Below are 16,072 nucleotides of genomic sequence, written 5' to 3'. Positions count from 1 at the left end.
TGTGTTACAGGAATCCCACTTTGCCACTGAGATGGATAAGACTGCTTTAAGTATATTGCATTTATTGGAATCAGAATCTAAATTCCAGTTCTTCAGAAATCATAAATATGATTTACAAGAAGGGATATTTGAAATGTAGTTTTGAGTGCTTCAATTAAATTTTTCCACATAGTTGTATCCCTAGCTAATTTTTCGGCTCAATGTTTAAGTGTTTTTTTGAATAACCCTGAACACTGGGAAAGGAGTGCTGGATTATAGAAGCGAGGGCTGAGAGTACTGTGTGAACCAGCTCTGTGGTATCTGCTCTGCAGCTTGTTAATGTGTGGATGTTTAAAAGCACAGACTGTTCAGATGTGCAGTTTTCTATAACCTGCATAGGCATATCTTAACAGGATCCTTTTTGTTTAGTGCTGTGAGTTAAATGAGAAACAGTAGTACAATGACATAAGTTTCAGTGAGTGTCTGGCCTTCTTGTTGGTCATTGAAAATGTAAAGACGAAGTATTTCTGGAAGTATTTATATTACATGTGTGCATTACAATAAAAGCATTTGTTCTTTCAGAGAATCTGTTTTTCAAGTTTTTAATGTCAGCTCATTTTTATCTTGCTTCTCCAATTCATAGATCTTTTTAGAGAATTTTCTTAGAATTTGCTCTTAGAAAAATACTAAAGTTTGCATGCATTAAGGATTTTAGAGCATTTATGTACCAGAATTCCACCCGCATCCATCCGTACATGTACACTGCAGCCAAATTTCTATTAGAAAGTTGATAACATCTTGTAGAGAAGTTAGTTAACAAAAGTCTTCAGACTTTTAACTTTACCTTCAGGTAAAGCCAAAACCTGACTATGTTTATGAGAATATTTATCATGTTGTGTCACTTTTGTGGCGAGTACTTTGCAAGTCTTGGAGAAGATCCTCTGAAACTTTTAAAAGTACTTCTAAGAATAATTTCATATGTCTGTTTGGTAATCCTTATAAATCCTTCTTTGTCTTGGCTTTATTTCACAGAATCAGAGAATTGTAGGTGTTGGAAGGGACCTCTGGAGATCATCTAGTCCAACCCGCTGCCAAAGCAGGGTCATCTAGAGCAGGCTGGACTAGAACGCATCCGGGAGGGTTTTGAGCATCTCCAGAGAAGGAGACTCCACAACCTCTCTGGGCAGCCTCTTACAGTGCTCTGTCATCCTCAAAGTAAAGAAGTTTTTCCTCATGTTGAGGTGGAATTTCCTTCGTTCCGGCTACTGTCTGTTGCCCCTTGTTCTGTCACCGGGCACCACTGAGAAGAGTTTGGCTCCATCCTCTTGACACCTGCCTTTTAGGTGTTGATAAGCATTGATGAGCCCTGTCTCGGTCTTCTCCAGGCTAAACAGACCCAGGTCTCTCAGCATTTCCTCATAAGAGAGGTGCTCCATTCCCTTGATCATCTTTGTAGCCCTTCGCTAAACTCTTTCTAGTAGTTCCCTGTCCTTCTTGAACTGCGGAGCCCAGAACTGGACACAATACTCCAGATGTGATCTCACCAGAGAAGAGTAGAGGGGGAGGATGACCTCCCTTGACCTGCTGGCCATGCACCCCAGGATGCCATTAGCCTTCTTGGCCAGAAGGACATGTTGCTAGCTCATGGTCAACTTGTCCACCAGGACTCCAAGGTCTCTCTCTACAGAGCTGCTTTCCAGCAGGTCAGCCCCTAACCTGTACTGGTTCATGGGGTTATTCCTCCCTAGGTGCAGGATCCTACACTTGCCCTTGTTGAACTTAGGTTGAAATTAGGTTTCTCTCTGCCCAGCTCTCCAGCCTGTCCAGGTCTCACTGAATGGCAGCACAGCCTTCTGGTGTTCCGGCCACCCCTCCCAGTTTTGTGTCATCAGCAAACTTGCTGAGGGTACACTCTGTCCCCTCATCCAGGTCATTGATGAATATATTGAACAAGAGTGGACCCAGTACTGACCCCTGGGGAACACCGCTAGCAACAGGCCTCCAACTGGACTCTGCACCACTGATCACAACCCTCTTATGTCTGCCATTCAGCCAGTTCCAACTTTCATTTCAGTTTCTTTTGTATTATGTTACGTATTCTTTGTATTTTCCTTGTAGAAAATATTGTGACTTCATGAAGATCATTAAAATATTGATGAACATTTTTTCTTTCTTGGCTTAAATTTTAGAGAGCAGGATTTGAGATTACCAAAAATGTTTAGCACTTTCCCCAAATTTCTCTGAGAGAAAAATACAGGCAATAAACAAAGGAAGACAAAGTACGTAAGAAGGTCTTAGGAAGTTATTATCAGAATAGGAAACTCAGTTGTTAAGTGAAGGACCCTGGTACCGTGTCTTGCCCTGTGTCTCACATGATCATCTGTAGACTATACCATGTGTAACCCAAAAGTGTATCCAAAATAGCTGTTAGCTCTAAAGTATGCATAGTGCAATAATTGGGCAAGAAAGCTCTTTGGTGTATTTTTAACGAAACTTAATTATTTTGTAAACTAGAACTTGGATTATTAACAAATTGGAATGGTCACAGAAATAAGTCCAAGTGTTTGTATAATTGTTGATAGGTGAGTTTATTTCTGAAATGAATTGGTAAATGAGAGGGTAATTTAGAAATGCAAATTTAAAACCAACTGAATAATTGCTATATGGGGCTTGTTCCCGTTCTTTCAAAGGAAGTTTTTGTAAATTGTGGCAAGTATGTTTGAGGCTTTTTTTTTTTCCTCAAAGTACAGCAAAGCCGATGCTATTTAAAAGAAAACTTTCTGCTGCTTCTGGTTTTGTCCCCTTCTCATCCCTCAGGTCATGAGAGACATGGGAACATTGACAAGGGTTTAGTGAAGGGCCACAAAGGTAATTAAAGGGTTGGGAAACCTTACCCATGTAGAAATGTTGATGGAGCTGGGTTTGTTGAACCTGAAGACGGGAAAGTTCTGAGAAGGAGTATCTAATCACAGTCTACCTGAAGGGTAATTGCAGAGAAGATGTAGGCAGCTGTCTTCATGAGGGTGGACAAGAACAGGGCAAAAGGCAACAGGTTCAGGTTGCTTCAGGGGGAATTCTGTCTTGATAGAACAATTCTTCGTCATGAGAACAGTAAAACACTGGAATAAATTGCCCAGAGAAGATCTGAAAGACTGTGTGACAGGCCATGGGTAACCTAACATACGGCTCTGTTTTCAACAGAAGGTTTGACCAGGTAGTCTCCAGAGGTCCTTTCCAACCTAAATTTTTCCAGAATTCTGTGAATCTGTCTTTCTCTGATATTGAAGCAAATATGGGGAAATGGACTAGGCAGGCTGTGGTACTTCTGGTAATTTGTCGAGAGCAATAGTCCTGGCTCCTCTAATCTGATCCATTCTTCAGAGCAAAGCAACTGTGCGGTATTTAGAAGGAAATGGGAGGGGAGGGTAGTTCAGGAGAAAGCGGTGCCTGAGTTTTTCAGAGGAGGGACATGACAGATGGCTGGAGCAGAGGACTGTGTAAATCTGCACATAAGTGTCGAGAAGTGTAGCTGAACAGTTGAAGAAACCTAGGACAAAAAAAAGGGGTAAGTAAAGAGTAACAAGGTAGTAGCATATGGGTTTGATAAACACTTGGTATACTAAAAAGTTTAAGTATTGAGTGTATTCACCATGCGTGATAAAGCTTGGATGGCGGAAGAACTGACAATGCAGGAGGCACAGTATGCCTCTAGGTGCTGAAGGTAGCGTAGTGTGGATGGTCTTTAGGATAGTCTTCTCTGGTAGTGTGAATAGCCATGGGTCATTGAAAGCAAGAAAACTCTCAGAAAATAATGGAGAAGGAAGGGTAAATCAGGACACTCTTGAATGTTTTATAGATTGAATCACCAGTAGAAGCTGGTGCCTCACCACTGTTGTCTTAAGTATGTGAGAGAAGAAGAGAAAGAAAAAAAGTAAGTGGATTGTTTTGAGCAGGTGTTAAGACAGTTATCTGATCATAAAATGAGCCATAAAAACTCAGAGAGATGAAACACAATAACCTTTGTCCAAGTTGAACATTTTTTTTTGTTATTTTTCATTGTTTTGGGGAAGTTGGATTGTCTAATTAGATGGATATTTCATTTGCGTTGGTAATCCATCAAAATGTCATTGTGGTTGCCTTTCTTTTTCAGTATCATAATATTCTGCAGAGACAAAAAAAAGTTAGTTCTGTCCTTAGATGCTTCTGGTTCATTCCATTAGCTCACTACTGCAACTGTCAACAAAATTTCTGTCTTAAGATGTTTTCTTCACTTTAGTCTATAAATGAAATTGAGGGCATCTGTGAAATGTCACTGCCGTGTCTAGTGTGATGGGTATGTCAGATTACACTTCGCATTATGATGTGAAAATTGTCAAGAAACCTGAATGTGTGCTTTAGTGTGATATTAGTTCATTCAGATCAATTGTTACTGCTGCCAATACTTGATTTTATATAGTGCTTAGATATCTGTAGAAGACGACAACTTTATAGAGAAGGGTTAATACCCTTATCCCTGCTTTAAGATGGTGAACAACAGTGTAGAGGAGAAAAGCTCTTTGTCCATAGTCACTCAAAGAATCAGTGCAGAGCTAGGGTTAGAATCTGCATCTTCGTTAAGCAGTTATTTATTGATGGGTTCTTAAAAGTAGTGTGGTATTGGGAGGGGAGACTACGTTTTGGATTAAATATGACTAATATTTTCTTTTTAATAAGAACATTGCATAACCTATGAAAAATTTTGTCTCAATATGTGGAATTGTCTCTATCCAGATTTTCATTATCCCTACTAAAGAAAATAGATTGCTTTCTGCCATTGTCTGTTTAGCCAGCTGTAAGCCCTATTGGACAGATTGCATGGTATGCTGATTAATGACATAGGCCATGGGTGATTAGCCAAGCGTGTAATGAGGTCCATAGCTTCCAGTGTATTATAGAAATGCCATTGATCAATATAACCACGCAGTCTGTAGTGTCTTCTACAGAGTAAATTTAAACTAGTGGGAGAAAGTGGTGTAGCCCCTGAAGAGCTGCTGCACACACAGCAGCAGTGCTTATTTTTAGAGGAGGCTTAAATTTAATCTAAGGATTTGAAGGTTTGCTGGTTGTTTTTCTTCCTTGATATTTTTCTTACTGTAATTATGGACATCTCCCTACCCTCATTTTTCTTGTAGAGTAAGTCCAAAAGGCTTAATATGCATGTGATATTTGGGACATTGTATTTCTACATGTGCTTAAAAGTGTTTCTTTTGTATCCCAGCATCCAAGGGCAGGAGGCAGAATAGCTTGATGAATTCTGACAAACAGCATGCCGTTTTATCAAATGTTACTAGATCAAGCTGTCAGATGTCAAAGACTGTACATGCTACTTTTGTAGCTGAATATAAATTTTTTTAATATAAAATCCGCACTGGTTAAATGCTTTCCTTTTTAGAGAATGATGAAAATACATAATATGTTTATGACTTTCATTTCACATTTTTAATGCAGTTATTCTGCTATAGGAATGTTTGGCTTTTTTCATACTGTGTCCTGAACAATCATCAGCTTCACTGTTTTGAGGCTATATAAATTCAGGTTGTAGAGCAGAGTTGGTTCATAATTATTTTTTTTATGAGTTTTTTCTAGAGCAATAACATGAGGTAGTTCATTAGCTTATTATTACTACTCTATTAAAATTTCTGTAAATATCTCTTTCTAATTTATAGGTAGTAGCTCAATACCAAATTTCTTTCGCATCATGAAGCGACAGTTTACTGAAACAGAGTGGGGTATAATCAACTCTATGGGTAATGAATGGATGCAGCTGGATATGTTTTATCGGCACTGGGTAATACTTTTTTTTCCTATTTATATACTGCAGGGCTATAACCTGCACGTTCTCTTTTGATATATTTTATTATTTTCGTTATAGTAAAATTGTGTACTTTTTATAGTTACGTGTTCATGTGGAGATAATATTGTAATGGGTTTTATATTTTAGTGATTTTTTTCATGTCAGAATAACTTTAGAACCATAGTACAGCTGACATTTCTAGAAGGATTTATGACTAGTTTTAAACACGTACCCAGAACAAGGTAAAGGGTCCATATCTGTATGTGCCCCTTAGTAACTCTGGTTGTATGTTCATTGTAATGCAGCAAGTTAGGCGAGGTATTAACAATGCTGATAACTTTTTATAATTACATCACTCTACTCTGACATTTACAGTAGTACAAGTCTTAAATTTATTTGGTCTACAGTGTCTGCTCAGAAGTAAAGTTTATAGAACAGTTTGAAAACAACCAGTATGAATAAAGTATATTTACTCTGTGTTTTAGGCCTTAAAGGAAAGCTTTTTAAAGGCTATTGGAGTTGGAATTGGCTTTAACTTGCAAAGAATTGAATTTAATGTGTCCCCACTGCAACTGGAAATAGGGAAGGTGTATAAGGAGACAAAAATGCTTCTGGATGGAGATAAAGAAGAAGAGTGGACATTTGAGGTAAGAAATATTCAAATTGTTTTTTTCGATAATGACGAACAGTCTCAACACCCTATGGTTGTATTACAGATCTGATTTTTTTTTTTTTTTAATTGCAGCTTCACACCTTTATTCTGTATAACCACATTGAACATATATCAGTCAAAACTTAGGATATAAATCTGCAGCAGTTTAAAGTATTTTTGATGATCACAAAAACACCCCTGAGATATATTCATTGTAATGGCTTTTTAGTTTTTCTGTTCCTGGACTTAATATTTCTTGCACTGAATGATGCTCATTCCAGGGTGTGCAGGAAGCTCACTGAAGTGTATTCAGACCTGAATTCTGAACAGTGTCTAACACTTAAAAGTTCTTCATCAGTTGGTCTAGAATGGGACTAGTGATTAGCCCCCTTAGTGTTTATGTTAAATGTTCAAAATGGCAAAGGTGTCTTCAGCTCCTTTGGGTTTCTTTCTTGTTGTCCATACAAGCTGGTAGAAACGTGCTTTTGTGGGTTTGGAGTTCCACTGCGCTGATTGGCTGCTGTCTGTGGAAATGGAGAAATGCAAAAAACTTGCCATTGCTTAATTGAAACATTAGTTTGGGCTCAATCTCCTACATGGGTGTTGAGTTTTATATATAGTTTTATATATATATATATTTGTATTTGGCTGGTTTGTCTACATGCAAATACCTTTCTTCCAGAGTATGAATTTCAAACTGAGATTACCTGGGTCAATTTGAAACATATTTGTTGTTGGTATGCAACTGTGATGGAGTCTTTCACCCTCAGTAAGAGAAGTTAAGCCTGGAATAAATAGGAATGAAAACTTTTAAGACTGGCTAATGCAACTGGATTCACACAGCAATCAGTTCTGCTGGCTGGGAAGGTACAGTTTCCTCATAAGCTGTCCGTTGTTGAGTGAATCCAGAATGATTTGAAACCCAGACACATCATTCTGCCGAGCCTTTGAAATGAGGTCATTATAAGTCTCAGTGTGCCTGTAGCTTCAACAGCTCCAGTAACACTTTGATTCTGTGCAGAGAAAACCAAATTTCGATCCCTTATATTTTTTTCTGGTTTATAGAGAGGAATCTTAAAAAAACATACTCTTTACCTCAGAGGAGCTCTGTATGATTGTCGTCTTTCTCTTTTTGTTTAATCCTCTATTTCCATTTAAGAACTTGGATTTATTTTATAAGCTAGTATAGCAATATCTCCAGATGAAAAGGGAAGCAAGCTGATGCCCTGTTTTTTATGATTTCAGTATGTTTCATTAACTCCATACCTAAGGTTTTTGCTGGCCGATAGTAGGGGCCAAGAAAGATCTTCTTCCCTTCTTTATTTGGTTTGGATTTACATTTCTCTGAAGCAGCAAAGATAAGATAAAGGGCATATTTTGTTATGTCGTATTGTAAGATGCTGAAAACTCTTTTGTGACCACAGAAGATAGGTTAAATAAATGGGTGGAACCTTCTGAATTTGTTGTCCATTGGGCAGGGCCTCTGCAGGAGAACAGTCCTGTTTTCTAAAGAGTCGCTGCCTGTTAAATGCAGCTTTGAGCTGATAAAAAATTATTTTATTAACAATACGTAGAAGACCTTATCTATAATGTTTTAGTTGCACAAATAAGAAGTAATACATAAATTCACTTCACAAAAAGAAATTTCTGTGCGTTTAGCTTAAAGTTGCAACATGCTTGTTTGCAGACTTCTGACTGCAGATGTAGGCCACTGCTGAATGTGCTGTGCTGTGCCCTCTGTTCTGATCAGTCTTTAACCTCTTGGACATGCAAAAAATGAAAGAAGGCAGGGAAATAAAGTGATTAAAAGCTGGATGTAGTCATTTTTCCATCTAGACAAACACAAAACACTGCCACCTGAGAACTATATAAATTGTTTAGCAACACTTGATGAAACATCTAATTTTCATAGTATTTCTTTATTTTTGAGGTAGTTATAGAAATGTGCATGATGTGTACAAATGGTTAGATTTCATCAAACCTGAGGTAGCATTCTTTATGCTTGACTTATTTTCAGTCTTGTACTCTAGTAAAGGAATGAAAAACCTAGTAAAATACTTCATAGTAAGTACACCTATAACTCTTGCAGTTGTGTGAAATATCAATTACACTGCAGGTTTGTTGGGTGTTTCTCATGTGCATTAAATATTTTTCCTAGTCTAGACAGAATTGAAATAGTTGTTTTCTTACTAGCGTTTTGCAGAAAGGTAAAACAACATGAGCTTGATGTTTTATTTTTAAGTAGGTGAGGGATACAAAGTTCACTGCTAAATCTGTCAAATAGGCACAGTTTTGGTGCTGAAGAGGTCAGAGTAAAACCACAGCTCTACTCCCACACCAGCACCTATCTGCCAAGACACCCACGTCTTTGCCAGGTCTCCCAGCCTTACAGTTGTACTGCTGCTACACGTGACAAGAGCAGCTGCTGTCTTGGCTGAGTTGGGTTGAGCAGATCTGAGTTGAGTGTCTTGGCACATTTTTTTTTTATATATACAGGGCTGTTTGGGAATCACAGAAATAGTATTCTTGCAGCTGAAATCCTGGAAATCCTATATAGTTGATATACTGTAGAGAAGCCTAATGCAGTCTGACAGTATTGTTTTAAAAGTCATTTTGCTTAGATTAAAAGAGGAAAAAAAGGACAACTAACAACCTGTCTGAGGAAATAGGACATCACGATGCTTTCTTTATATTATAATATAGTGCAATTAGACTATTTCTCAAGGAAGTGGAAATTGGAGGTCTAGTAGTACCTCCCAGGAAAATATTTAGACTACTAGCTGATTTTCAGATTAATGGTAATACCTAAATTGTTCATTTTTCTAGGTAAAATTCTTGTTATTCTTGACTTCCATTTTAGAAAGTTTGTGCAGAAACTATGTGCAAATTTTTGGATAAAGAAGCAAGGAAAACATTATTCCCCATGCATGTATATATATATGTATATATTAAAAAAAGCCAACAGGATTATGACTTGACTATAGAATAAGCATTCAGAAACAGTATATAAAAGTGGGTTTTTTTCTGAAATTAATTGCTCAGGATGAATTCCTAGCCTTTCTAGAGGAAAACACTTAGAAACAAAACTATTAAATAGATAAACTATATAACTAAATATATAGCTATATATCTAAAATCTTTTTTGAGGAAAATTGATTTGTATTTACAGAGAGCAGTGCTCAGACTGCCGTGTCAGAAATCTAAAGTTGCGATTTTACACGCTGTCTGAAGCCAAGAGTGAGAGAATAATTGCTTTAAGTTTACACTTATATCGTTGTTTTTCAGAATACCTCCCAGAAATTCACAGTTCATTTCATTGGAAAACAGATAGCTAAGATGGGTTATATGGGTTGTGACTTAGAAGGGACTGGTAAAGGGGTGCTACAGTCACAAACGTGAATATAAACATCTGCAAGTGGGTGAGATGGTGGTAACCTATAGTAACCAGTTCAGCCCTGCTAACTTTTTAATGTATTTGCATCCTTGACCTCTCCAACAAAACTGCTAAAAAGGACTATTGCTTTTTGACTATCATTATTTTAAATTATTCTAAATGATGTTCCACTATTGTTCTGAACCATATTCTAAACATTTATATAGTCTTTGCTGGAAACAGAGTAAAGAAAATGTATCTACATTGCCATTTTTCATCTTTACTAGGAAACCCGGTTAGATGACCATCATCACGTTGCCGTGGCTCTCGGGAAACAGGAGGGATTTGGGCAGAAGCATTCCAATGTAAGAAGTTATGAAATGTTTTCAGATGTTGGTAACTAATGATGTGTACATAAACTTAGTCTGATGCTATTCTAAAAGTTTGTTATCTCAGATGCAGAGCCAAGGAGAAAGCTTATCCTAAGCACAGTATTAACCAAATTGTTACTGAACTCCTATCTCTAGTTCTGTTGTGTCTGTTTCAGGAAAGGTCTGGGAGGGCGAAATGGTTTCAGAGGACAGCAACGGGCAATGTCAAATCTGGAATGTATGTGTTATGGCATTCAGTGTGTTCACTGAAAAGAAGATCGGGTGATTTTTGTCAGTCTGCTAATACTTGTGTGGGAAAGATGGTTTTCACAGAGGGAAATGGAGACAGTGAACAGTCTGGACTGCTAAACTAGCACAGCACCTCACCAAGTTATTTTAATGGGGGACTGTCAGTGCATGTATCCCAGAGCAGATCCATCTCCCAAACACCATTATGACAGGATAACCCTCAAGACAAGCAACAACAACCAACAGATGGGAAGAACAGCAGTGTTAGTCTTCGTTCCATGTGGTCTCTTTATTGAGAGAAGCAACAAAGCTGTTTAAAAGCTTTTCAGGATTTTCTGTGCAATTTAACAAAGGCTTTGGTCATGAAAATAGCAATAAAAGTCAAATTTGAGGCAGACTGGCAAGTTGTAGCCAAAATAGCCAGACAGCAAGGGAAAGTGTGACAAATTGCCAGGTTTGTCTGTGGTGTTTTAGTTGTTCACAAGAAAATGGGTTAGTTGTTTTCTGTTATGCAGATACAAAGAGTCTGCCACTAGAAAAACAATAATTAGTATATGAATGGATAAAAGGATGAAAGTGCTCATGCACACATTTTATCATGGTCATAAAGTCTGAGTCTTTGTTCGTAGATAACACAGAGAGGCAGACCTTTTGACTAGTGTTGGTTAGATTAAAAAAAGAGGTATAAACTGTCTTTGAGGATTTACTGTGGTAAATCAGTGCTCAAATATATCACTGTCACACACCTTAGAATTATCGTAGAAAGAATAGGCATGGTATCAAGTTATGATAAAAAGTCTTTGAATCAAGGAAAGTCTCAAAGGCATACTTCTCCACTGTCTAAATTTGTGATGACCTAAATTTCATTAGCTCAATTCCATGAGAAAAGGTCATTTTAAATAGGACAAGTGAGCATTCTGTGACTCCCCAATATGGAAATGCAGTGAAAATTTCTGTACTATTGCATTATGCCTTTTCAGGACTCCTAACAGGAATGTAGAGGAAATGAAAGTGGCCGTCTCTCTAACAGAACTGTAAAAAAGTCTTTATTAGCAAGACTGACCTTCAAGAATCCCAGATCCCAGAGATGAGAGGGAAAGGAGCAAGGAAGATGTACCTTTGGTGGAAAAGGGTCAGGTCAGGGAAAACTTGAGCAAACTGGACATACATAAGTCCATGAGCCCTTATGGGATGCAGCTGGCAGGTGTCATTGCAAGGCCACTCTCCATAATCTTTGGTTGATCATGGCGACTGGGAGAGGTGCCCAAAGACTGGAGGAAGGCGAATGTCACTCTACCTTCAAGAAGAAGGACCAAGGGTATTACAGATGTGTCAGCCTCACCTCGATCTCTGCAAAGGTGGCAGAGCAGTTAATTCTGAAAACCATTTTCAGGTACATCAAGGACAAAGAAACCATCATGACTAGTCCGTGTACCAAGAGAAAGTCGTGCTTGACCAACTTGGTAAACTTCAACAATGAAATGACTGGCCTGGTAGATGAGGGGTGAGCAGTGGATATTGTCTACGTAGACATCAGTACCTTCTACCTCTGACACTGTCTCTCATAAGATCCTCCTAGAGGAAATGTTGGTGTATTACTGGATAAGCAGACAGGGAGGTGCACTGAAAACTGGCTGAACGGTTCAGCCCAGAGGGTGGTAATCAATGGCACAAAGGCCAATAACTAGCCATGTATCAAGGGGTCAAAACTGGATCCGGTCCTGTTTAACATCTTCATTAATGATCTGGATGATGGGCAGCGTACCTTTGGCAGATTTGCTGGTGAAACAAAACCGGGAGGAGTGGCTGATATGCCAGAGAGTCATGCTGCCATCCACAGAAGCCTCGACAGGCTGAAGAAATGGTCCAGCAGGAACCTCATGAAGTTCAACAATGAGAAGTGAATAGTCCTGCACTTGGGGAGGAGCAACCCCAGGCACCAGTACATGCTGGGGGCCAGCCAGCTGTAAAGCAGCTTTGCAGAAAAGGCACTGGAGGTCCTGGTGAACACCAGACTGAATGCGAACCAGCAATGGGCCCTTGCAGCAAAGAAGGTTAATGGTATCCTGGGCTGCATTAGATGAAGTATTGGCAGCAGGTTGAGGGAGGTGATCATCCCCCTTCACTCAGCACTGGTGAGGCTGCATCTGGAGTGCTGTGTCCAGTTCTGAGATTCTCAGTACAAGAGAGACATGGACATGCTGGAGAGAGTCCAGCAAAGGGCCACAAGTATGATTAAGGGACTGGAACGTCTCTCCTATAAGGAAAAGCTGAGAGACCTGGGACTGTTCAGCCTGGAGAAGAGAAGGCTTGGGGGTGTCTTAGTAACGTATCTAAATACCTGAAAGGGGGATGTAAATTAGACAGAGCCAGGCTCTTTTCATTAGTGCCCAGTGACAGCACCAGAGGCAATGGGCACAAGCTAACACACAGGAGGTTCCCTCTGAACTTCAGGATACATTCTGTTTCTTTTTTTTCACTGTGAGGATGACCGGGACTGTGGTGATATTCAAAAGCCGTCTGGACATGGTACTGGGCACCTGGCTCTAGGGGCCTCTGCTTGAGCAGGGGTGTTGGACCAGATGACCTCCAGAACTCCCTTCCAATCTCAGCCATTGTGTGGTTACCAGACATCAGTATTTGCTCTCCAAGAAGTTAACAGTAGCCTGCATCAAAAATGTGTCAGTTTGTGTGATGTACAGAATAGCCCTTCTGCAGATTAGCCCTGCTGAATTCGATCAGATATTAAACATGAAGAGTATGCTGCTTGAGCAAATGTCAAATTTAGAAGGATCAGCTATATTTATGTTCGATTCATGCACCTGTACTATTTGCCCTGCTGTCTGGAAAGAATTGCACTTGCAGCCTACACAGTAACGTGCTCAAAAAAAACCCCCTTTTTTTCTTGAAATGTGGTGGGTTTTTTTGAAGTGATGGAACTAACGCAGATGATGACACTCTCATCTCTAATACCTTATTCTGCATTTAATCTGGATTTAACACAGGGAATTGTGGGTTGATTGTGACCACTTTTGTCCTTAAATAACATGAGTTTGAGAGAAGCATGCAAAACCTCAGTGATAGCTGGTATTACAGAGTATGCATAGGCAGCCCTCTAGTAGAATAAATCGTCACGCTATCATCTCAAATAATCATGTCTGATGGAGAATGAAATATAGTTTGCGTTTGTTGGTGGGTTTTTTCTTCCTTTTTTCTGGACTTAAACACTCATTCTGTGGTATTTACAGCATTCTGTATCCCTTGTTCTTTCAGTTTTCTAAGCTGAGTTTCAAAGGAAAACTTGCTTTTTTTTGTGTGGCCTGTTACATGCTTCTATTAGTTACTGTATAGCCTAAATTGGGGACAGTGACATTGGTCTCAACTGGAATAGTTTTTTTCTTCTTCAGTAAGTAATGTGTAGTTTAAACTGCACAGGGAATATTGCAGGAGGAAAATTGAGATTTATTGATTCATGTAATACTAATATATATTTTCCCTAGGTATCTTCCATGGAGCCTGACCGACCACAGTTTACATTATTGACTTTTGAAGATTTAGTTGCATTTGGTGTTCCAGTCGCACCTGAGGATTCTGCATATTGGGATAATTTTTGTTCTAAGCAGTAGAGTCCAGTGAAACAGAATTCACGTTCAAGATAAGAACGCATGTAAGAAAAAGAAAATCGTCAAAGTTGTTATGCTGGAGTGTGGGAATAAGTGTACATGTGTAAATGAAACATGTTTTTCCTTATTTAAACTAAGAGTCTGTTTTTCGCCTTTTTAAAATTGACATTCTTTATCAATATCTTAAGGAAGATGCATGTTTCCCCGCTGAAGGAATTCTGAGTGAGAAGTCTAAGCTAACCACATGCTTTTTTGCTTTTCCATGCCTGTGGTTCTCACACCTTGATAATTACCCAGGCTAGGAACGGGGAGCAGGTACAATAATGCTGTTGATTGGTCAACAAGAGTTTAATATATAAAAATGTGTTTCTGTACTTCATTTATGCTGAAGCTTAAATTATGATACTGCCTTTTCCTTTACAAAAATAGTAGCTTTATTCTCAGATAAATGAATAAAGCCAGAATTGGTACAAATGGTTTTGCTGTTACTACATGGTGAAAGTGTTTGTATAACACTTTGTATTTGTGTAATAGCAGCCTGCAGAAGTCTGAATGTTAGTAGTCTTGGAAATATATTTGTTCAAAACTTGTTTGAAACAGGGAGTTAACTTACAAATATTTTATATCCTTTTCATTTATAGTCTTTGTTAATTAAAGCTTCCCGCGTGTAACTTAGGATTTGATTTTTAAGTTCTTTTTGTATTTTTTCTCTCAGCAATAGATGTGAGCCAAACAGCAGTTCAGTTCTCCTAGATTTGCATTTACATCTATACTGTCCTAGACACTTAAGTCATGGGAGAGAAGGGAGGAAACAACAAAATAAAACTATTTACTTTTTCCCAAATAGTCTCATAACATCTGAAGGCAGAATATTTTCTTGTCTTACAGTGAATTAAAATTTCTGGAGAAAATCCATAGATCTTTAGCACACCTTTAGAATATTTCCTCTTCTTTTTCAAAGCAAGTCCTATTTTATGCCATTATCTCTCACTTTTCGTTCTAGAAGTCATAGATACATTATGGTCCATCTAAACGTAAAGAAACATACTGAACAAAATGAGTCATACTGAACGAAATGATTTTCACAACTAAAAAGACTTAATTTCTGTTCTACAGTTAAACATAGCTCTTCAGTGAATTCAAATGTGTGGACAATTTGGCTGCACTCTGTATTCTGACTAAAGGAGAATCTACTTGTAGCGTAACCATTGAAGCCATGCCTTATTACAAAGATAAAGAAAAGGTTTAGAGAGAGAAGGATATGAGTTTTATAGTATTGTACAAGCTTTTGGAGTTTTGCTGTAGATAATTTCGAATTCAAATATGCTGTTAATCTTTCTTACTTCTACCAGCTCTGATTAATATTTTTGTTTCCATTCAAATGACTCTCATCTTGCATGCTAATCATAGTTTTTGGTGTTCTGCTTTTTTCCTCTAAAACTGCAAATCAGGGAAGCAGTGACTTTTCTCTTCAGACTCCACAGGGGTTAAATTAGATGTTCAGTAACTTCAAATCTGAAGTTAACAGAAATATGGAATAATTTATATACAAATTGTAAGTGAAGTATCACAGACTGATTTTTTTACATTAAATCTGTCATGGTTTAGTGATAAGTATAGTGATAGTGATAAGTATAAGCAAGGGCCTCCCTGCATACCACTCCTTGGCATGGAGCACAAACATTGGTCTTATCATTCTGAGAATGAGCAGTTTTCTCCATAATATGCCGTTAATTTCAGAGAGTTAGAGGAGGCCTAGCTAGGATGTAAAGTTACAGAACAGAAAATTGGTTCGGTTTTACTTCAAACCGGGACATAAATACAACTCACAATAAATAACTGGCTCTCCATGGGTGCCAGAAAAGTCTATTCAGTGAATATGTAATGGTATCGTTTACTGGGATAGGATATTTTTAACTGACTCAGTTGACTCTGTCTTATTCTGTTCTACCTGAAGTGTACTGTAATCCCAGATGGGCAAGCACATGAAGG

General features: G+C 38.3%; 1 protein-coding gene across 1 annotated transcript in view; it reads left to right on the top strand.

Moving 5' to 3' along the window:
• The window catches only part of AASDHPPT (aminoadipate-semialdehyde dehydrogenase-phosphopantetheinyl transferase), a 31,161-nt gene extending 16,240 nt beyond the window's left edge, over positions 1 to 14,921 (top strand). Inside the window, exons 3-6 of the mRNA XM_074156063.1 lie at positions 5,685 to 5,806; positions 6,298 to 6,459; positions 10,125 to 10,202; positions 13,958 to 14,921. Coding sequence (XP_074012164.1) covers positions 5,685 to 5,806; positions 6,298 to 6,459; positions 10,125 to 10,202; positions 13,958 to 14,083 — 488 coding nt within the window. The 3' untranslated portion in view covers positions 14,084 to 14,921. The remainder of the gene's footprint in view (positions 1 to 5,684; positions 5,807 to 6,297; positions 6,460 to 10,124; positions 10,203 to 13,957) is intronic.
• Positions 14,922 to 16,072: the final 1,151 nt, after the last annotated feature.

This window comes from Numenius arquata, chromosome 1, assembly GCF_964106895.1.
Source record: "Numenius arquata chromosome 1, bNumArq3.hap1.1, whole genome shotgun sequence".
NCBI lineage: Eukaryota > Metazoa > Chordata > Aves > Charadriiformes > Scolopacidae > Numenius > Numenius arquata.
Note: the sequence above shows the minus strand (reverse complement) of the source record. Positions and strands in the feature narration are given on the sequence as shown.